A 23,591-nucleotide genomic window follows, 5' to 3' on the forward strand; every position below is an offset into this window, starting at 1 on the left:
TAATAAACTTACGGGCAATCCAGTAATGGCAATCCGGGCCCATACCTCTAACCAACTTTCATGTTATTAGCAAGGTTGTTGAAGGGAGATACCAACTGAGCTATATCCCCCGAGCCGAGTAAAGCATGCATGAAGGAGTCAAGTTAATTTTCTATTCTTTGAACTAGAGACCTCGCCTGTGAAGTAAATCATTGCACGACGCTGTAACCAACTGAGCTAATACACCAATTATATTATAAAATAATTAATGTTGTTATATATAACTAAAATTTTTAATGTATATTTAATGCACATATAAATTTACATAATAAATTTTGTGACAATTAATATTGATCTAATAATTAATTTTTTGACATAAATTTTTATTAAACCTATGATTTTTATTTAAAATTTATATATATATATATATATAAAGATATTATTAGATAAAAATTAATAGTGATAAGACCAAAATCAGAAATCTCCTTAATGTAATAATTATAAAAAATTATAATTAAATTTATTAAAAAATATTAAAAATATTTTTTTAATCTTTTTAAAAAAAATTAGGAGATACATATTGTCAATTTGTATGTTTATTAACAGGATAATTTTGAAAAATTCAAAAAAAAATATGTAGAAGAAAAAACCACCGTATAGGAAGAAAAGTCCTTATGGAGTGCAGGAAGCAGTTGCCGTCACAGCCCATTTTCACCATATTAGTTAGGAATGTGTGCCCATTTCATTGCCTGTTGGTTCTAGATTTAAGAAAACTAATTTATATATTTAAATTAATCTCAATAATAAGTTTTACTTTAAATCACGTCTCTTACTTTTTTTTGTCAATTGAAATTAATTTTGGTAATAAACGATTCGGCCCTTAATCTCACACCATGTGCCACGTTTTTTTTCTAAAAACAAGTCAAACGAAGACACTCCCAATTTAAAAAAGGATGAAGTGTAAAGAGGAGAAAGTGTTCCGAACCCATCACATGGACCATGTCCATCCAAGATATCAATAGTTCGATGGTTTTACGCGTTTCTCACTTTCCAAGACACGTTAGAACGTAAATCTCGCCAATTTCACTCTCATGGTCAAGGGACATTGGCAATCTACGGTGCATAACTATTCAAGCAAACCCTAAATCTTCTTTTTTTTTTTAAAGCAAAATATCCCTCCAGTCAGAAGCTATAGGACTAACCCTCAAAATATAAAAATAACAAAAGTTTATTTTATCTTTTCCAACAAAATCTTCTCAACCATCTACAAAATGTGCTGGACCTGTTAGTAGCAAACCCTCAATCCTGCTTCTAACAGTTTCTGAAATCTAACGGAAGATCTCATTATCTATTATACATACATAAATGCATCAGTTACTCCCTCGGACTCTGTTATCAGTTACACCAAACTACGAGTCACAGAAAATAAACACTGATAGAAATAAAAAAAAAACTCTTGACTAGTCAAGCATTCATCATTTCTCATTGCACACCCCTAGTGTCCCACTAACTTGAACGTCTTGCATTGGAAGGATGTAGTAGGCTGACGGGATAACAATCTGAATCTCGGAACAAACAGAAAACGAATCTGAAACGTTAATTAAATCAGATATAACTTGAAATATATTACACTTTTTAATCATATAATAATATGGTCTACCCTATGATCAGTAACCTCAAATCAAACTTTACAGTGTCGAAAACTAATGCATCAGAACACCTTGGACTTGTAACTTTGACTTAAAATAACAGAACAATTAACCGGAAAAATAAAGCATGGAACTTTTATTGGTTTATCGTGTTGGGAAGGAGGCAACGAACCCAGGTATTGACCTTCACCAGCAATAACCAACATTTACTCACCACAATTCTCTTTATTCCCAATGCTTACTGCTTTCATAATTGTTTGTGCTTTGTGGCCACAATTCCACATTCCATTCCAACTTAAATTTGGAATGTCAAGTTTAATCAGGCCAAAAAAGCTGAAGATTTCCCCTACTCAGAACTTCCAACACCAATCGATAAACATTCAGGTCATAGCTTGTTATATCCTTAAACTCAGGCATTAAAGAAAATATGCAGCATTCAAGTCAGAATCTCTATACACAAGGCAGCCATACTTTGTTGTTTCTCCCGGATCTGCCTAACATCTCTCCACAACTCTACATCACCACATGATATGTTTACATTGGGCTCTTGACACAAAATTCCCCATTTTCCCACAGAAGCAGTTTTTCCATATGAGGGGAAAAAAACGAACAATTGGGTATCCCACCAGCAGCATTACATTGTGCCATAATCCAGATTTTCCCAACTGAAGGGAGCAACTGAGCCTACGAAAGGGCGACCACGGAAGAACACACAAACACATACACAAACAGCTGCAACAGCTAGCATTGAATAAATAAAGGGGCGGTGAAGCAAACCATGTGAACCTGGAACTCTTCTGTTGTAGCGAATTTCTGCATTCGCACACTTGGCACAAGAACTCTGACCTCGTTTGACTAAGTAACTTTGCTTTTGCTTAAGCTCCACTCTCAGTGACTGTTGCTCTATTGCATTTGCAATTGTTACCGAAATTTCACCCCTTTGTCTGTCAGCAAGTTTACGGGCGACCAGCGCATTATAAGAGTCATTATTCCTCATCATGGCATAGGCATGTGGACTTTGTCCGTTTGCATCCACAAGGGATTCCCAGCACTTCAAACCAATCTATAGCAAGCACAAAGAACACACAAGTTAAAATTGAATACAAGGAATGAAGGTTGAGAAATATAACCATACAGTTGAGGGTAAAAAGTATGCTAAAGTGCAAACAACACAGTAATTCAACTATTATATATTTTAGTTTTCAATATGCCATCTCCCCTTGCCCCCTTTCCTTAAAAACAAGAAAACAACACAAATACATGGCCAGGACTAGTAGAGACACATCACAGCTAGAGAAATATGCATTTACTTGAGGTCCAAAATAGAAAATCCCCAGTACCACTGCCATCAAGGAAAAGAACAAGTGATATTTACCCACAATAACTACCACAGGAACCTGTGTCTGTGTAACCCAATTTTTTTTTTTCCTTCTGTTACTTAGGACAACAACTGACGTGTCATTTCTTCCATAAGGCATATAGTACTAGAATAGGGAGAAAAAACTTACCTCCTGTGGGTCACTTGTTAAAGAGTCAACTACACTCTCAGAACCAGATGTGCATGCCGCCAAGTGCAAGGGTGTAATACCACCAGGACCCTCAAGATTTGGTGGAAATACATATTTCCTGGATGTACCATTTTTGCTTGGTATAGAATAGTGGATGAGCAAATCAACCATGCCTACGTATTTTCCTTTCACTGCTCTATTTAAGAGTTGGATTGCATTCAACATCTCCACTGACCCCGTTGACAACCATTCCCCTTGCAAGTGTTTACCAACCAGCACATCCAGAAGGGTTTTGATTAGCATGCAACAGTTTCTTTCCACAGCAAATATGAGTACAAATTTGAACCTGTCAAGTGAATAACATGGAACCTCATGCACATAAGAGAATCTTTCTCTTTGGAACAGCCAGCCAAGCTCATTCAAGAAGTGCAAAGCCTCCTCCCTTGATCTCGGCCTTCCAAAATGATGTTCATGCTCCTCTGAAATGGCATCACATATTTTTTCCTCCTCATCAAATTCAGACTCAAGTGGTCTCAATTCCTTGCAAATGGTCTCATCAGCTATTATCACTGGAAAACTGTTACCCTTGAAACCATTTTCAACCTGATCATAAAAATAAGTCACACATCTTATTAGCATATGTCACATTAACACATTAAAATTGTTCTAGACATACATGTGTCTGCAAGCACACAGTTAGCTATGGTTATAAAATGCAAGATTATACAATATAGAAATCTACCTCAATAAAACAGCGACCCAGAACACCAGGCGATACATCCTGAACTTTAAAACCACTCAACTTTATCTTATCATACATCACACCAGAATGTGCAGAACCTATGACTTCTGCTGATGCATAAGAGCCAGTACCTGTACAGTGAATCCTGCAAAAATGAGGGACAAATATTAGGAAAACAGACCAGAAATAAGCATGTCACAACATCCAAAATGGGAAATCGATACTGACTTTGTGCCAAGAGTTGACAAGTTTCTACCCTTCAATGAAATAGAGGTTTCCTGTCCACTAACAATTGCCAAAGGGGACACAGATATCAACTCTGGAGACTTCCATGTTCTCCATGGTTTGCATATGCGAATCTTCCCTGGAATTTCAGATGAAATGGATCATTCAACCCCTTGATATGAGAAATCCAGCTATATCCAATTTATGGAAGAAGAAAAATAGTCCAAAGAGCAAAGCTTTCAACATAATAATATTCAATTTAAAATAAAAAGAGATAGACCACAGTCACAGATCAGGACTAGTTATGGTACTCACCATCTTTGTGTGAAACTAACCGACTGCCAGAATGAACCAGAAACCTTCCATTTCTCCAAAAATCAGAATCTGAATTTTGAATTAAAGAATGAACATGTTGAAGGAAGTTTTCTTCTAACTGCACAAAACACAATGTGCAAGCAATCAGCAAGATAGAATTGTAAAAGCTGCAAAATATACATCACGGCAGTTCACTTACTCTCTCCCAGTCAGCAGAAGACATTGAAGCATAAATTGATAGGACCACACAACCAGGCCGTATGTAGCTCTCCATGTCTGATGGCCTATTGGATAGCCAATTGTAAATCTAGAAAAATAAAAAGTTATTAACACATGATATATTCACATTTGACAAAAGGACATTTCATTAATAAAAATAACTTTGCCAGATCAAATTTTAAAGGAAAGTGCAAACACCTGTGCTCGCAGTGTTCCTGGGAAATGGCTGGGATGCTTGTCAAATAGTTTAAACATTATTCTCCCAGTGCGATCCTGTTGGAAAAGCACAAAATAGATTCAATCTCAGAAGATTAATTACCCTAAGCTAAGCTTAAATACAATACAGATAAAGCAACATACAAATTAAGTAAAAAAAACATGGGACTGTAAATCGCAAACTAACTACCTGAGCATCTGAATTCAAACTGGGAGGTGAATGATCAGAGCCCGAAGATGTATACCCAGCTTGGAATGGAACACTCTGAAGTGAACTAGGTTGTTGGATCCAGTTATTTGACCCTTTAAATAGATCAAGAGAGATATTAGAACTATGACTTTGGCTGGCTTCCTTATTTGCATTAACTCCTCTTCCAGAGGATATACTCTCTGGCTTGAGACCTCTAGCCCCATCCTGCAAATCAAACTGCATCTCCACAATAGGAGGAGAAGACGATGGCGATCTCTCTTCAGCAGGGTTACTACTGTCAGACGAGAAATACTTTCTAGAAGATGCTAGTTTAGGCAGGCTGTCATCTTCCGGAGAGGAGCTAAAGAGTTGCAGTGGTAAATTAACTCGAACTTCTTGACAATCTGAATCTTCAACTGGAGACTGGGAACTGCTACTGCTTCTTTCTCCACCAACCGAAAAGAATTGCTGTTGTCTCGTCTGGTCAGCACTGCCACCATCACTGCTGCAGCTGCGGTTTTGAGAGGGTGACGCACTGGAATCAGGGGCAGAACCCCCAGAAAGAGTGGTGGAAAGAACAGCAAGCAAGTCCATAGTTAACGGGGCAGCCGGGGTGTGGTTCAGTAGGTCATGAGACTCGTGACATTGATAGGAGGATGATGGTGTCTGCAATTGCACATGATCCTTTTTCCCATTAACATTACCACTCCCAGCATCCAGCAACTTGGTTGCAAGATCTGCAGGCAAAGGTATCTTATTGAGAATCTGAACAAGCTGCTCTCTATCCGAAACTTGTGACCTTTTTTCCTCAAATTTTCCTACACGTGACAATAATCATCCCAACACAAACAAACTTAGTGCATGCTTGTTTTACACTAGAAAGGAAAAACCATAATTAACAAGGGTATGATGGTTTTGGCTTATTTTCCTGATAAACAAGTCATTATTTCTACAATTAATTGCTTCTTTTTTGCACAAGTTCTTTCAAAAACTTAAAATTAATTATTTAATCTAATTTTTCACATCAGTTTATTCTGGAAAAAAAAACATGTTTTCTTAACTAACATAAAAAGAAAAAAAAACAACAACTGTTTTATTCATAATTAACACTCCAAAACCCTATGAAACAACTATTCAGCACGTTTTAGATTAATCAGGTTTTAATTCGAAAAATTAATTATTTATTTGAGTAAACTGTGTTTTAAGTCCCTCAATTTTCAATCAAAATTGACTTTAGTCCATATGCCTCAAACAATCATTTGGTTTTCGTATCATCAATTTGATTAAATTCAGATCCTCTTTATGAAACTTCCCCTATGTTTGGTAGGGAGGAAAGAAAATTTTGAAATTTAAATTGAAGAGAAAATTAAAGGGAAAAAAAGTTTAAATTTTTGTCTTATAAAATCATTTTTTTTTTCATTTTCTATCCAACCAAACAAAAGAAAAAAACATCGTAGGGTGAGGGCAGAAATCCACCCATCATAGTAAATAAGACCAAAATCAGTGTTTTTAAATTAGAGAAACAAAGATTAGTTTTGACTGAAAATTAAGCAGTTTACCCTAATTACTTCTCACAGCTTCAAGATAAAAATCTAACTATTCATGAAATAAATACTCCTTTAATACGTGATGTTATCATTATTATTCCAATTGAATTGAACTAGAATTAACTTATTTAAAGCAAAAAAAAAAAACATTATAAAAAAACAATTATTTAGAATCCAATTTTCTTGTATTTCACAATAGAAAAATATTTCTATAATAGAACTCTATTAAACTAAAAAACAAATGAACAAGACTTGGTCTTACCCTGCGAAGCTCCAGCTATAGCAGTCAACAAGTTGAAGATTTCCAAATTCGCGGCGGCAGCAGGCGCGGGAGTCGCCGAGGTAACATCCTCCGGCTGCGTCTTCCGCCGGCGCCGGTTGTGTCCGGCGAGTCTCCGGCGGCAGCTCCGCTTCCCCTCATCGAACTCCGAGAGCGGGTGAAACCTACTACACTGCTGGCAGAATCTTTGCATTTGATTCGCGAGAAGCGCTTTCGAGGCTTTGCTATGAGCCTCGCACACCTTGTGCCTCCGGTGATAGTCCTTCGCCTTCGACAGATCCTCCCTGCAGTTGTCCACCTGGCACATCGGATACGACGCCGTTCCGGGGGACCCCGACCTAACTCTCTTGTTGCTAACGTTGATATTGATGTTATTGTTATTCACTCTTGTTGTTCCTCCGAGCTTTAACTGTAGAGGAGGAACGACACTTTCCGCCTCGAAAACGACGTCGTTGTTTGGGGACAGTGGTGGCGGCGGCGGTGGTTTTCCTGCGAAACGCACGCTGTCCCACTCCCACCTCCAGCTCTCGTTCGGACCCGCCGAAACGATGTCGTACGATAGATCGCGCTTCCGGTGCATCAGAATCGGAGGCGGAGCCACCTTTTCCATTTTTTTCAACGGCAAAAAAAAATAGGAAAAAAGGATCTTTGATTTTTTTTTGTGATTTATTTATCTAAAATTGAAAGAAAAAGATCCATGAGGAGAAGGGAAAGTAAAGGGAATCCTTAATTTCTGGAACTCAGATCTGAGAGCTGAGAGAGTCCAAGAGGATTCAGGTTTTTTTTCTTTTCTTTTCCTTTTTTTTTTGGCTTTTAGGTTTCTTTCTTGCAAGGGATGTGTTGTGCTTTGTTAACTTTGTGTAATCGTGTCAAGTCTTTGTTGTTGGAGGGTGGGAGTGGCAGAAGTGGTAGATAGAGTGAGTTTTGAGGGGGGTTTGGGATTATAGAAGGAGCCGACTATAGAAGAATCCAAGAGGTTTCGTTTTGGCAGTCCCCACTAGAGGGTTCCGTACGAGTGCTTTGGGTTTTGCTTTTCAGGTAAAGGGGTCTGTAACGTAACAGTGGCACCACTTTTAAGATGGAGGGATGTGATGGGAATTCCACTGCTCTTATTGTTTTCTTTGCTTTTTCTTTTTTCTTAAAGATCATTATTTGTAATTTACCGAATTAGAGATTTAATTTAATGTATGATTGTAATTAATTCAAGAAATTTTGTATACTTTAAAAATTAAACATGTTTATTATGTTAAAAAATTACATACAAATATATATATATATATATATATATATATATATATATATATATATATATATATATATATATAATGTAGTGAAACCTCACAGCAATGTATTTAGTCTTTGGATTATTGATTGCTTTATTTTGTCGTATCGCTATCCCATCATGTCATGTCATCCATAATAATAATACCATACTCGCTGCTCACGGGTTCGGTTCGCTCTTGAGCCTTTTTCGTTGTAGCGTATTGTCTTTGGTTTGATTTGGGTAGGCCAGCGATTATATATCAAAATTATCGTGGAAAACAAATTATCTTGAGGCATGGGCGCCGTACATGTAAAGTGGCTAGTGTGTATGATTGAAAATATTGAAATTAACGCGTTTAATGGTTGAAGAATTGTGGCTTTGGTACGGAAATCCCTTTTTTAATTGTTGTATTTCTTTGGGTAATTAAATACATTCTCACTGCTTACAGATAAAATTGTATATAGACTGGATTAGTATGGGTTTGGATCTAATCCTTTCGTTAGCTCAACTTTATTTTGTTTGTATATAGAAAAAGGCGGTTGGGTCAAAAAAAAAAAAGTTGCACTACCGGGAAAGATGTTTTGTTGGAGTAATGTTGTAAGGATGAAGTTTCATATTAAGTAAAAATAAAAAAGTTAAGAAAAATATAAGTGAATGAAAGACTCGTAAATATTGAGTTTTAAGGTTTTGATTTAAAGTGTGGTGTCAAGTTTATTTATGTGGTTGTTTATGATCTATTGGTGTATATCTTTTTGGTGTTTATCCTTTCAAATGTATAATAATTGCTATCAAAATTAACGACTTGACTTGGTGATTAGCTCAAATGAGTAAAATGGAATTGATAGTGGATCATTGAACATGAAAATCTTTTATATCAAAAGTCTTTTTAGCGGGTGAGTTCATGCATGAAAAATCAGACGACATGTCTTGAAGTCATGAAATGGGAGAAAGTAGCTACACAAGCCACTAGAGCATGTTGACAGCAATGGTTAGACAGAGTGAGATAACCACGGTTGAGTTCTAAGGACTGTCATTGAGTTCTCGTAGATTGAAAATGACTTCCACTTGAGGGGAAAACTGTCATGTGAAAGAAACTCACACTTGAGAGAAATATTATTGTTAGAGTACAAGTATGAAGGTGAAGTTCTATATTGGATAAAAATAAAAAAGTTGAGCAACATATAAGTGAAAGAAAGACTTATAAACTAAGTCTTAATATTTTGAGTTAAAGTGTGGTGTTAAGTTCACTTGTATGATTGCTTATGATTCATTGATGTAAATCTCTCAGGTATTTATCCCCTCAAATGCACACAACACATGTTCTTATTCAGTGTTCAAAAATACTTCAATTTGAATTGCATTTGAAGGAGGATAGAAAAAAAATACTAGATAACCATCTTGGCCTTCTTAACTAACTAAAGAAAGTGTTGTAAAAAAAATGAATATATAATTTTATATCATAAATAATTATTAGACCTTATAATTCTAGATATTAAGCTCTATTTAATAAAAAAAAATAGTAACTCTCAATATGTATACATTCTTTGTGTCAAAAAAATTGAAAGAAAGACCAAAAACAAAGAAAACGTGATAACTTTATGTTTCCTCGCTTCATTAAAATGAATCTCATCAAAAGATTTCACGTCACAAGAGATTTAGGATTTATCTCAATAATTAGGGAGTATAGGATAATATTTTCAAAACTGGACCGGCCAAAGCCTTAATTTAAGGTTTAATGGTTCAACCATAATCGAATTGGTATGAATAATAATAATCATAATAATAATCATAATAATAATGATAATAATAATAATACCTTGATAACACTAAAACAAAAAATAAAAATATCAATTTGTAGGTTCTTAACATTCAAAGTAAAAATAAAAATGTACATCAATATCTTAATACTTAGGTTTAAATTTTAATAAAATACAACAATGTCAATCAACAATAATAATATTACATATCGAATAAAAAAACAAAATTGCAAATGAGTATAATATAAAATTATAAGAAATTAAGATATGTAAAATGTAAATTAATATAAATGACTAAATTATATGTTTTATAAGAAAAAAAATTAATAATAATGGATAAAATAATTTATACCAACCTTACTAATTGTGATTTTACCTATCTTCAAAATATTTTAGCTTAAATATGAAAACTAAAAAATATATTTTAAAAAAAGTATTAGTTCAAACCGATTCTCTACACCAATTTTATATCATTTTCATCAATTTTGGTTTGACTCTTAATCGGTTTCTATAATACCCTCCATTACACTGGTTTTATTTTCATTGTTTCCTTTTTACTTTAAAGCATTATTATTCTTTACTTCAAGAAGGAATCATCCTTATTAACTTATCATCCATTTTAAAGCCCCCATTGGTGAAATAGATCTCTTAATAAATTAAACTTGAATTGTCAAAACATCATATCCCTGACACACCATTAGAACTTAATAGAACTTCATTAACTAAAAATATCATATTATCCATCATTACACAAATCTCATACTCATAATTACTTATGCATTTACCTCCTTGAAATTTAACACATTATACATTTGAGTCACTTATAATAAAAATAATATACATCATGATAATGAAACCCTAATTAATTGGTCATTTTTTCATTACAAGAAAAGGTTAAAACTCAAAGTAGTGACTCAATCAATAAGAACAATATAAAACCCATCCCAACTGAAAACATGAGGCATCCTAAGGAAAATCCTTCTCTTTCTCTATCATGTCCATTACACCTAAGACACTTAATGTAGCTCATCCACACCATCTTCGTCACTCACACAAGATTATTCTTCTTTCTCTAAAAAATGGAAAACATAGGAGTGAATCTTCTGTCCCTCTCGATAGCCACAAACAAAATGGACTCATTACTCCCATACAACCTACACAGTCACCACGTGTGGTATACTAGTGGACAACACTCAAGTTAACCATAGTCTGAACATCTATCTCACAACATTTTACACATTTTGGGCCTCTACTTCCACTACCCCTCTCAGGTCCTAATGATTTTATGCAAATTAGTGGGATAACAATTCAGAGTACACATCCTAGTTTGGTATAATTGACATGACGCTCTCACCAACCATAGATAAAGCCCCATTTTTGTCAGGAATGCCAAGTTGTTTTACATGAGTCCATCAATCATAACTAGACTTACAACCTCAGTCAAGTTGTCACAACTTCACACCATTTCCCCAAGGCCTTTAATCCGACAAACTTTCTCATTGTTACTGCCTATAGCCATCCAATCATCTTAAGACAACTCCTCACTAAGGGTCATCCTTTCAAGATCATAGAACATACAATTTTCTTGGTACGTACGAGAGGATGTTAGATGACACTTGTAACAACCCAATAAGTACACACATATGTGATTTGGTTAGGATTTATTTAAACTTTATTTGTTTTTAATGAAAAATGATGTGGGTTGAATAATTAATTATAGTTAGTAATCACAAAGTAATTAAGGAAAATAAATAGAATGGGTATTTTTTAATAATGGTTAAGTTGAAAAGTTTACAAAATCACACACACACACACACATATCTCTGTAGTTAATTTCTCTATGATTATTTCTTGAACTATTTGGTTGTAATTAAATTAGTTTGTAATTGAATTGTTTGTACTTTTGTATTTAAATATTTATTACAATGTTCTAAACTAATTAAATTCTTTGTATGTTGGTTGAATTTATTTAAATTCTAAAGTTGCATATTAATTTGGTTCTCATAAAATTTTGCCAATAAATAATTCTTTGCAGATGAAATTTTAATTGATCAATTAAGTATATATTTTATTATACAAGTTTATAAAATTAATTGCATTGTACTATAATCACAATGTAAAATTACACTATGTAAATTAAACTCGAGGTACCTAAAACCTTAAACCCTAACTACATGACACCTAAACCCTAAAGTCTCCTAAGCTTAACACCTAGCTAGGCACATGTCTCATTTCCTTAAACCAAGTTGACAATTGTTTTCCACTACCCTACCCACATCTCTTTCACCGCCACCACACCCCATCTCACCATTTCTCATTCATTCTCTTAGACAAACGTAACACGCACACAAAGAGAAGTCACCATTTTCTCTCTTCCCTTGTGCTAGACAAGAATGCTTGAGGAGGAAGAATGGAAATTGGAAATTCTCCATTGCATGCAAGCTTGGAGGCCACCCAAGTCACACATTTGGTCATCTTCACTCCCCCCCCCCCCTCTCTCCTCTCGCTCTCTCTCTCTTGTGCTTTGGAACCTAGGTAAGGGGAGTTCTTCCTTGTGAACTCAAACCCACAATTGTCTTTGGGAGGAGAAAACCATAGCAATTCTTGTTGCCTCTATTGATAGCTTGTTTCTTTAGAAGTTAATTTTGATGTATGGAATTTGTGTTGATGAAATTTTGGTTGTGTAGAATTTGAGTTGGAGAATGCATTTACCCTTTTCCTTACATTTTTGGCTCTGTAATTCTTTAGAAAAACTCCAAATACAAAGGATACTTAATTTCTATGTATAAAAAATTGTGTTAAAAATAATTTGCTAATTCTAATTGGAGCATGTTTATGTCATATTTTCTAATAGACTTGGGTTTTGAGCTTTATTATTTATTAATGAAATTGACTTGTTATTTTGTGCTAGGTGTGTAAATTGTTGTATGGATTATCATGAAATGGTTGTTTACTGTCTTAAGTTAAATTGGAAAACCCAGAAAGTGTGAATTATGGGAAAATGCTAGTTTGTGTGTATGATGTCTTTAATTTAATTTAACTAAATTGGAGACCGAGGGGAGTGTGAACCTCGAGCACTAAAAAATTTGTGTATGCATGTGATTGTTTGTGTGATACGATTGATTTTCAAGTACTTGTGACGACAAAATTTGTCTAGTAATGTTAGCATAATTTTGAGATACATGTATGAAAATGCAAGTGCATGATGAGACATGGAAAGTGCAAGACGAAGAAAATCATGTGGGGCATTCTAGCTATGAAAACAACGGAGATTGTGAAGTGAAGGTCGAATGACAATGCTCACCTAGAGTGCTAAAGAGGACGTGGGTCCTTAAAAAGACGTGATTATGGAGCTACGAGCGATGTCTTAACCTCATATGCTAGTTTGTTGTTGTCCAGTACTAAAGACAGTAGAACCCCACCATGACCAAGAAAATACACTTTTTTTTAGTAAAGAGAGTTGTTGAGGAGTCAATTCTTAGAGTAGTGGATGACCATAATTGGTACTTGGGAGATGATCGTAAGGTTGTTTGACCTTGGAGGGTACGACTTAGCGTTGTGATGGTAGATCACATAGCTGTCTTGGCAACCTTGACAAAAATATGAGAAATCGTTCATTGGCGAGAGCTTATCATTGTACCATGTTGAAAATGTGTACTCCCAACAGTCATCCTAACTTAAATGTGTAAAACTGACAAACCACTTTTAAAGGAATATTTTGTGTCATTTTCATGCATTTTCTTGTCAGAACTCACATTTGGATGCTAGTTTTGTCTTGCAAAAGCATAGTTGCTCAATTGAGTGAAAAGAATTGAAATTTGCATTTTTATATGAAGATTTGAAAATTTTGTCACTTAGCCACAGCCATAGTACATTCAACATGACCGTGGTAAGCAATACGACCATGGTAATATGATGACTCCTTTTCTGAACAATGTCAACCTTCCGACAATAACCGTGGTGAATTCACTACATTCGTAGTCCGCACCATGATGACAATAGTCATTCCACAACATCCTAGAGCTTCAAGGTCACAATTTCTGATCACGGTTGTAGTGGATTTTAGTACAACTATACTACGCCTAGTTCGAGTAATCATCCTTAGAAACCTATAAAGAGGGCCAAATCTATGAATTTTGGGAATCTTTTTGCCTATTTTATGAATTATAGAGCACTTTTGAGGGTTTTGAGGGTTGTGAAGCGTAGACAACACTGTAAGGATGAATTATGATCATCATTCTTCCCTTGTTGGTATGTCTATGCTAATTTCATATAGGCTTTCTAATTGTATTTTGATCATGAGCGACTAGTCACCCTAGTTCAGGGTTTATGATGTAATTATTCAATTGGACTTCTTTCTCTGTTCTTAATGGAATTCCTTAGTATTTTATGTTAATTAACTCTCTTCCTTATTTTTATTGTTTATTTAGGAATTGATCATTCTTATGCTTAATTGAATATACTATGGTGATTATCTGCGTATGTTTAGTAAACCTAAGTAGAGAATGTTTTACACCAAATTGTATAATCAAACTGTTTGGGTAATCTCCGATAAATTAATGAATCCATAATTGATCATCCTTGATTTTGATTATATCCTTTGAATTAAATTAATGTCTACAATCATTGGAGTATTGATTTAAGACAAAGAGCATCCTTAGACCTTGATCATAGGCTTTGGTTGACTTTAGGTATAGATAATTAAGGGAAAATTGGTACTAGCGAATCATAATCCATGATCGCTTTTAATATCACTTAAATCTCTCTTTTGTAATAGTTAATTTGTTTTCTTACAATAAAAACCATAAAAATACTTCAATTTTCTTTCAATTATATTGACTGTTTAGTTTAATAATTTTGACTATTTTTGGAATACAACTGGTGTCTAGGATTCAATATTCGGACTTTTAATCTACTGTTATTATTGCATAGGGTACACTTGTCCTTATGCGAGTACTATTTTTACGCATAAAAAACCACTGAGTTTTGGGAGTTCCAATGACAACTGGCTAGTGAGAAATATATGTAAAGATAGTAAAGGAAACGCTAGGATTCAAATGAAATCCGATAGATAACCACATCCGATAGATCACCGTGGGTAATAGTTTGTGTTTGGCTTGTTAAAGTATTTCTATGTTTGTTTGATGAACTGGGAAGACTCCTTCTTATGCTTTTGTTTAGGATCAGATGGTAGAGCCGGAGTATGTTCCTCTGTAGACATACTTATCATCTTCATCCGATGTGTCAAAGTATGTCCCTCAGTCAGCATACTCATCATCTTTATCCGACATGGCCTTTCTAGGGTTGGGTTTAGTGATGATTGCTCTAAGACTAGGTGTTTCCCTTTTTATGTACTTGTATAGGTAGGCCTAGGTTTCAGACTTTTACATGTACATTTCAGTCATCAGATTTTTATCACATGTATTCTAGTGACTTGGTTGTATATGTACTCTGATTTATTTCTTCGTTTCCAAAACTTAGTACCTTATGTGCATACGCACTTATGCATATTTATATATATTGTAATATGATATAGTTCACTTATTTTATTCTGCTTTTATTTTTTAAAAGAAGTATTCTTCTAATCAAAATTGCATTACATTTTCTTTACAAAAATACATATAAAAGGTTTTATCTTCTAAGCGGTATTGACTTTAATTTAGAAAATAACTAATGAAAATTTTTAAAAAAAATCACTAAAATTTTAATTAAGGTTTTCTCAACTTTACATGATTACGAAAATTAAATTGATTAAAACTCTTTATAAAATAAAGAAATAGAATAATTAAGGAATAATTGTGAGATGAAGGGTTACAACATGTTAGAAATAATGGTGTATGGAAATACAAACCAAGAAGAGGGGGGATTGGTTTCAAATTGATTTTAGACACAAATTAAAACTTTTCACAAATAGATTCATTTAGTCCAATTCAAACAAGAGATTTAGGTGTGTTGCAAATACCCTTTTATTTTTTAATCACAATTAAAAAAATTACACAATGATACAAAACAAAATATAGACACAAAAATGTTAAAAAACTTAAGTAAGAAAAATATAAGAGTTAAATGGTTACAAAAAAGATGCAAACACAATTTATATTGGGAGATGGTCCTAATGGTTCAAAGGAACCTGGGCTAATGAAGAACGGTGATAACCCGAGTAAGGATAATAGATCCAATTAGCGTGAGGGACTCACGGGCCTTATTTGACATTCCTGACTAAAATAGAGTCATATCCATGCTTGAGAGAAGAGTATCACTTGTACTGGGCAAAATGTGAACTCCAACTGTCATCTAAAGTAGTTTGTAAGACCATTAAAGCGAGAGATGCTTAATGGCAGGCTAGGCCCAAGATATATAAAATGTGTGATAGATATACGGTTAGGCTACCGCGAGAGTTGTTTGTTAATAAACCACATGTAGTGGTTGTGTGGGTTGATGCTTGATATTTCTTTGTTTATGGCTTCTAAGAGAGCAAATGACTCACCCCTTAAACCAACATTTTCAAGTTCGAATGATGAGCATTAGGGCATATCTCTGATTGTAGGTTAACATCTTTGAGTGTAGGAGGATCCCTCCGAGAGTTATTGACAAGGTTCTTGTTGGTGGGTTCACTTTTGTCTAACATATACCTTCTTGATAGCACAATTATTCCACAAAGCTTGGATAAATGACTTCTCTAAGACTTAGGTTTTTCCACTTTTGTGTATTGATATGAGTAAACCTAGGTTTTAGTAACTTGTGTTCAGTCATCTTATTTATTTACTAGTTACCTTGGATACTTATTTGCTTATAAGTGACCATGGAGGCTCATCTTGGACCTTTATATATATATATATATATATATATATATATATATATATATATATATATATATATATATATATATATATATATATATCTTAAATTTCAATGTTATTTTTTTATATTGAGTGTGGTTTAAAATGGAACCATGTTTTGTACGTATTTATGTTGAATACGAATTTGAATGTATGAGTTACTTCTTTTTAAACTTTGACATATTTGTTAAACGGAAAGTTGTGAAGGAGTATATTTAAGCTTTAATTCCGCAAAAAATTTACCCTACTTTGGAGTGTTTTGGTTACAAGGTTATAAAAAGTTTTTGTTCTATGCTTTTCTTTTGCTTTTAAAGATGTTTAGAAAGGTGGTTTTAAAGAGTATAAGTAACCATTATTTTAAGGTGTTACATTGCATATTTTTGAAATAATAAGTAAAACGCTAATGTAAAAATTAGGGATGTTACAATTTTTTTTCTTGCGTATGGATAAAATATCTCATTTGATATCACATCACGTTGATGTTGGTCTTTCGAATCCTATGTGTGCTGGAAGACACGGGCCTATGATATTTGATGTTTGATGATGATTTGCTCCTTTTTGGCCAAGCTTCAAATTCTAACATACAACAGGTGCTGGGAGTTTTAGATACTTTATGTAAAATGTCTGGCCAAGTGATAAGTGCAGAGAAAACGAGTATTTATTTCTCAAAAAATGTTTTTTCTCAGCTTTGGGCAGACCTTGCTAATCAGTCTGGGTTTAAAGAGGTAGGAGCCTTGGGTAGATATACAGGGGCACCTTTATTAGGTAAATCACCTAAGGGGACTTCAATTATCTGCTGGAGAAAGTGACTTCTAAGTTATCTGGGTGGAAAACTTCTCAGCTCACTCAAGTGGGCGAATGACTCGGACTGAATATGTTATTGAAGTTGTTCCCATCTATCTTATGATGTCCATGTTCATTCCTAGAAATATTATTCAGGAAATTCAGAAAATGCAGAGAACTTTTATTTAGGGGGACGCACTTGATAAGAGAAAAGTCCATGATGTTAATTGGAATGTTTTAACTCTTCCCAAAGTTAATGAAGGTGTAGCCATGACCCGTTTGATTGACATGAATACGGCTTGTATTATGAAACTTGGATGGGCTCTAAGATCTGGGGAATCTAGTATTTGGAAGTAGGTGTTAAGGGAAAAAAATGCCATAAGAGATCCAAATCAATTGGTCTTTGAATTCAAAGTTAATGATTCCCCTCTTTGGAAAGGAGTTGCTAAGGTGTGGCCCTTTTTGTCTAAGGAGGAATGGTGGGCTATTGGTAATGGCCAGTCAGTTAACCTTTGGTCTGACAAGTGGATAGATGATAATACTAGGTTAAAGAATTCCTTTACCTTGTGTTTGGATTAGGAATTTCAAAATTTCTGAAAATTTGAAATGCCTACGGTTTGAATTGCTTTGATTTGAATTGCTTTTATTTTTTAATTGCTTTGTTTGGATAAATCAATTCAAATTTCTTCAATTTTAATTTTTTTGTTTGGATAGGATAATTCAATTTCCTCCATATGCAAAATTTCAATTTTATATTTTAAATAGATGAAATTTTAATACTAAACTTTATAGAAAACAAACACAATCTAATTTTGAAATATTAATTAAATTTTTTTTCAATTTTTAATAATTTAAAAATACAAAATATTGATAATTTTAACTAGGTTGTTTTGCCTGACCACAACCAGTGATGTTTTTAAACTGACATCAACCATGACTATTTTTCGGTCGACATCAAATAGGGTTTTTTTTGTCAAAGTATGCCGGAAATATTTGTCAGCTGACGTCAGCCAAGGCTATTTTTCGGCTAACGTTGGTTGAGTCTATTTTTCAATCGATGTTGGATAGGTTTTTTTACCAACGTCGGCTAGGGTTTGTTTGAACGACACCGACTATGGTCTTTTCGAACGATATTGACCAAGGTTATTTTTAGCCAATGTTGGCCTAAAAAATCCTAGCAGGCATTGACAAAAAAATCTACCAATATCGGCTAAAAAATAGCTTGGTCGATGCCGACTAATAGAACCTGTCCGATGTCAGCTGAAAAACATCATTGGTCAACGTTGACAAAAAAATCCCTAGTCAAAGTTGGCTAAAAAATAGCCTTGACGAATGTCGGACAGAAAACCCTACCCAACATCGGCTATAAAATAGGCTTGACTGATGTTGGCTAAAAAATAGCTCTGACCAATGTCGACCGAAAAAACTCTAGGGGATGTCGACTAAAAAGAGTCATACCCGATGTCGGTCAAAAATACCTAGCTAGTGTTAGTAGAAGAAACCCTAGCCAACATCAACCAAAAAGCCTAGCTAATGTGGTTAAGAAATAGTTCTGGCTGATGTCAGCCAAAAAACCTTAGTCGATGTCAGCCAAAAAATTCCTAACTGATGTCGACTAAGAAAATCTAGTTGACATCAGCCAAAACACCCAAGCTAACATTGGCTGAAAAATAACCCTAGCCGATATTGGATAAAAAATAGCTTTGATTGATGTTGGCTGGAAAATCCTAGTTGACATCGGCTGAAAAACCTTAGCAGGTGCCTACTCAAAAGTTAGTCATAACTGATGTCAGTAGAAAAAATCTAGCCAACGTTGGCCAAAAAAACCATTGGTCAACATCAACTAAGAAAACCTGGATTACAACAGCCAAAAAAATCCTTGGCGGACATCAGCAAAAAATTCTCATGATTGACGCTAGTGAGAAAATAACCCTAACCAACATCATCTAAAATTTTTTTTAGCTGATATTGGCAAAAAATAGCTTTGGTTGACATCATACAAAAAAATTATGACCGAAAAAACCTCGGCCAAGGTCAGTAAAAAATAACTTATGTCGATGTCAGCCGTAAAAACTTGGGTCACCCGTAGTTGCGAGTGTTGAGCGAGAAAGAGTCGCAAGCAAGAACATGAGTTAGAGTGAGCATCTTTGAAAAAAGAATTTCAAATTCTTTATTTTTTGAGAGAATTTGAAATCCCACTATTTTAGTCAATCAAAATGATTCATAAAAATACCAAAACTTAAATCTCATTTCAAATATTGTATCCAAACAAGCTATTTTATCATGAATCATTTTAAATTCCTTGAAAAAATGAATTCTCCTGCTAAATTGCTCCATCCAAACACACTATTAATGTTATTCCAGATCATCTGCATAACCTTAAGGTTGGGGATATGGTCATTATTAGTGGTCATGGGACTTGAGTAGGTTGAGACAGTTCCTTACCGAGGATGTGATTAAAAGAATTATGCCAATTGTTCCCCCTTCACGTTTAGATGAAGTTGATAAGAGATTGTGGTCGGGTGATCACTTGGGGTAATTCTCTATTTCGAGTGCCTACAAGAGGATAAATGGTTTTCAAAACCTTCCTCATAATGGGGACTGGAAAGGTAATTTGGAAGTTTAATACTCCTTAGAGAATTTGTGTTTTTATTTGGCAAATGTCTCATGGTCGGCTTTCAACCATAAGTGTATTGCTTCATGGGGGTTGGGATCTCCTAATTGTTCTCAATGTTCTCATATTGAGGAGACAATTTCCCATGTTATAAGAGATTGTTCCCTGGCCAGATCCATTTGGATTCACCTAGTGAAGTTTAAGCGCATATCTGATTTCTTTGGGCATGATCTCTCTCAGTGGATTAGTTGGAATTTGAACTCCAATAATCACTCCTCTCATGGTATCCCTTAGCCTGATTTGTGGGCTACCACTTGCTATTTCCTTTGGTTTTGGAGAAATAAGGCCGAGCAAGATTTACTTTTTGCTGGGATGTTATTAAAGGTAATTTTGCAAGTTATCCTTCTCCCCTTGGCAAGAATATTTATGAGTATATGGTTTCTTCCTCTTCTACTATGAAGAATATAGATTTGATGTTTCCTATGGAAGGCTTGTCTTAATACTGATGAAGCCATGAAAAGTGATATCCAATTAGCTGGATGTGGGGGTTTGTTACGTGATCATAGGGAAAGGTGATTATGCGGGAGTACACCAAGAAGTTGGAAAATTCTTATGCGTTTATAGCAGAGCTTTGGGGAGTTTTGGAGAGCTTAAAGGTGGTTGCTTCCAAGCATATCAGATATCTGGAATTACAGGTTGACTCAAAAGTTGTTGTCAACAACATTTCTAAGGAGTAGTCTGAAGGTGGTGCCATTGGCTAGAGGCTGTAGAAGCAAACTTCATTGATTCATGATGATGAATCAAGATTGATTCAAGGTGTTTTGATGATAACAAAGATGATGACAAAAAACCCAAGAGAATGATTTCAAGATTGAGTCAAGAACAATTCAAGAATCAAGAGAAAGATTCAAGAGAAAGTTTCATCAAGAAGATTCAAGATTCAAGATTCAAGAATAATCAAGATCAAGATTCAAGACTCAAAGATTCAAGAATCAAAAGAAGACTTAATCGAGATAAGTATTAAAAAGTTTTTCAAAACATTGAGTAGCACAAGAAGTTTTCACAAAATCATTACCAAAGAGTTTTACTCTCTGGTAATCAATTACGAGATTGTAGTAATCGATTACTAGTGCTTTAAAACGTTAAGATTTTTAAAATTCAAAAAGAAGAGTCACATCTATTGATGTGTAATCGATTACACCTTTATGGTAATCGATTACTAGTGACTGTTTTCAAAAAATTCATTTCCAAAAGTCACATTTCTTCAAGTGACTTGTTTCTGAAGATTCTTTCAAAAGTCATAACTTTTTAAGTAATTAGTTTTAAAGGAATTGCCAAGAGTTACAAGTTTTGACTTGAGTCATCAAGAAACTATAAATATGTGACCTTGGCATGAAACAATTAAATCAGATCAATCATCTCTTTCAATCATTCTATCTTTCAACATCTTCTTTCATTACTTTCAGAACTTTCTGGTTTCATCTTTTCTTCATCTTTCTAAAAGTTTTTGTTCAAAACTTTCTCTTCCAAGAAAAGTTCTTTGTTCAAAAACTTGTGATATTCATCTTTTTCATTCCCTTCTCCCTTTGCCAAAATGAATTCGCCAAGGACTAACCGTCTGAATTCTTTTTGTGTCTCTCTTCTCCCTTTTCCAAAAGAACGAAGGACTAACCGCCTGAATTCTTTTGTGTTTCTCTTCTCCCTTGTCAAAGAATTCAGAACGACACAGTCTGAGAATTCTTTTGATTCTTCCCTTTCCCATAAACAAAAGATTTCAAAGGACTAACCGCTTGAGAATTCTTTTGTTTCCCCATTCACAAAGTTTCAAAGGACTAACCGCCTGAGAACTTTGTCTTAACACATTGGAGGGTACATCCTTTGTGGTACAAGTAGAGGGTATATCTACTTGGATTGTTGTGACTGAGAACAAGAGATGGTACATCTCTTGTGGATCAGTTCTAGTGGATGGTACATCCACTAGGTTGTTCAAAGAGAACAAGGGAGGGTACATCCCTTGTGGATCTTTGCTTGTAAAAGGATTTTTACAAGGTTGAAAAGATATCTCAAGGACCGCAGGTCGCTTAGGGACTGGATGTAGGCATGGGTTGTTGTCGAACCAGTATAAATATCTTGTGTTTGTCTTCTTCTTCCCTACTATTTTAATTTTCGTTGTGCACTTTAATTATTGCTTTTACTTTTGGTAATATTAAGAAGGATAGATTTTTAATTAGTAAAGGTTCATTAATAATTAATTCAACCCCGCTTCTTAATTATTTTGAGGCCACTTGATCCAACAGAGGCTTATCTGTAGAAGCAAGTTTCATGATGATGATTCAAGTATGAATCAAGTAGTTTTGATGATGACAAAAAGCCCAAAAGAATGATTTCAAGATTGAGTCAACAAGTTCAAGATCAAGATTAATTTCAAGATTCATGAGAAGAAATCAAGAAGATTCAAGAATTCAAGAGAGGTTGATTTTAAGATTCAAGAGAAGATGAATTCAAGATTCAAGAGAAGAAATCAAGAAGACTTCACAAGGGAAGTATTGAAAAGGATTTTTCAAAAACCAAACATAGCACAATTTTGCTTTTCAAAAGAGTTTTCTCAAATTTTCTAAGTTACCAGAGTACTTACTCTCTGGTAATCGATTACCAGTTTCCTGTAATCGATTACCAATGATAAAGTTTGATTTCAAAAGCTTTTAACTGAATTTGCAACGTTTCAAATGATTTTTAAATGGTGTAATCAATTATAATATATTGGTAATCGATTACCAGTGTATCTGAACGTTGAAATTCAAATTCAATTATGAAGAGTCATATCTTTCATAAAATGCATTGTGTAATCGATTACATGGTTATGGTAATCGATTACCAGTGACAAGTTCTGAATAAAAAGTCAAGAGATGTAACTCTTCCAATGGTTTTCTCAAAGATTTTCTCAAGGTTATAACTCTTCCAATGGTTTTCTTGACCAGACATGAAGAGTCTATAAAAGCAAGACCTTGACTTGCATTCAAAGATACTTTTGAGACCTTTTGAACTTATTTGAACAACTTTTGAGAAATCTTGAAACCTTTCCTACTCATCTTTCTTCTTCTTCTTCCTTTGCCAAAAAGCTTTCTAAGTTTTCTGTTTTTCAAACCTTGTTCTTCTACAGAAAACAAAAGTTTGCTATATCTTTTCATTCTCTTCTCTCTTTGCCAAAAAGAATTCAACAAGGACTAATCGCCTGAATTCTTTTTGTGTCTCTCTTCTCCCTTTTCCAAAAGAACGAAGGACTAACCGCCTGAATTCTTTTGGGTCTTCGTTCTCCCTTTTCAAGAGAATTCAAAAAGACACAGTCTGAGAATTCTTTTGATTCTTCCCTTTCCCTTAAACAAAATATTTCAAAGGACTAACCGCCTGAGATATCTTTTGTTTCCCCTTACAAAGATTCAAAGGACTAACCGCCTGAGAATTCT

The 23,591-nt window shown here is 34.4% G+C and overlaps 1 protein-coding gene across 2 annotated transcripts; it reads right to left on the reverse strand.

Annotated features, from left to right (window-relative positions):
- Positions 1 to 1,308: 1,308 nt before the first annotated feature.
- LOC100819004 (squamosa promoter-binding-like protein 14) lies at positions 1,309 to 8,126 on the reverse strand. 2 transcript variants are annotated; one of them, XM_006583634.4, is made up of 9 exons: positions 6,853 to 8,126; positions 5,044 to 5,780; positions 4,836 to 4,910; positions 4,618 to 4,725; positions 4,419 to 4,536; positions 4,107 to 4,242; positions 3,879 to 4,023; positions 3,137 to 3,739; positions 1,309 to 2,691 (listed from the first exon to the last, which is right to left on the reverse strand). In XM_006583634.4, the coding sequence occupies exons 1-9, from the start codon at positions 7,478 to 7,480 to the stop codon at positions 2,263 to 2,265; spliced, it is 2,979 nt and encodes a 992-aa protein (XP_006583697.1). In that variant the 5' UTR covers positions 7,481 to 8,126; the 3' UTR covers positions 1,309 to 2,262. The 2 variants fall into 2 exon arrangements, with proteins under 2 accessions (XP_006583697.1, XP_003530322.1); XM_003530274.5 differs by having other exon boundaries at positions 5,044 to 5,861.
- Between the last annotated feature and the right edge of the window lie 15,465 nt (positions 8,127 to 23,591).

The sequence above is a fragment of the Glycine max genome, chromosome 7, assembly GCF_000004515.6.
Source record: "Glycine max cultivar Williams 82 chromosome 7, Glycine_max_v4.0, whole genome shotgun sequence".
In the NCBI taxonomy this organism is placed as follows: domain Eukaryota; kingdom Viridiplantae; phylum Streptophyta; class Magnoliopsida; order Fabales; family Fabaceae; genus Glycine; species Glycine max.

Bases quoted from the DNA above. Each gene is read 5' to 3' on its own strand.
- LOC100819004 (XM_003530274.5), bottom strand. From the start codon at position 7,480: ATGGAAAAGGTGGCTCCGCCTCCGATTCTGATGCACCGGAAGCGCGAT. The intron at 4,726-4,835 runs GTGTTTGCACTT...TTATTTTTCTAG, and splicing joins CAGGAACACTGCGAGCACAG to ATTTACAATTGGCTATCCAA. The intron at 4,024-4,106 runs GTCAGTATCGAT...TCATTTTTGCAG, and splicing joins TTGTCAACTCTTGGCACAAA to GATTCACTGTACAGGTACTG.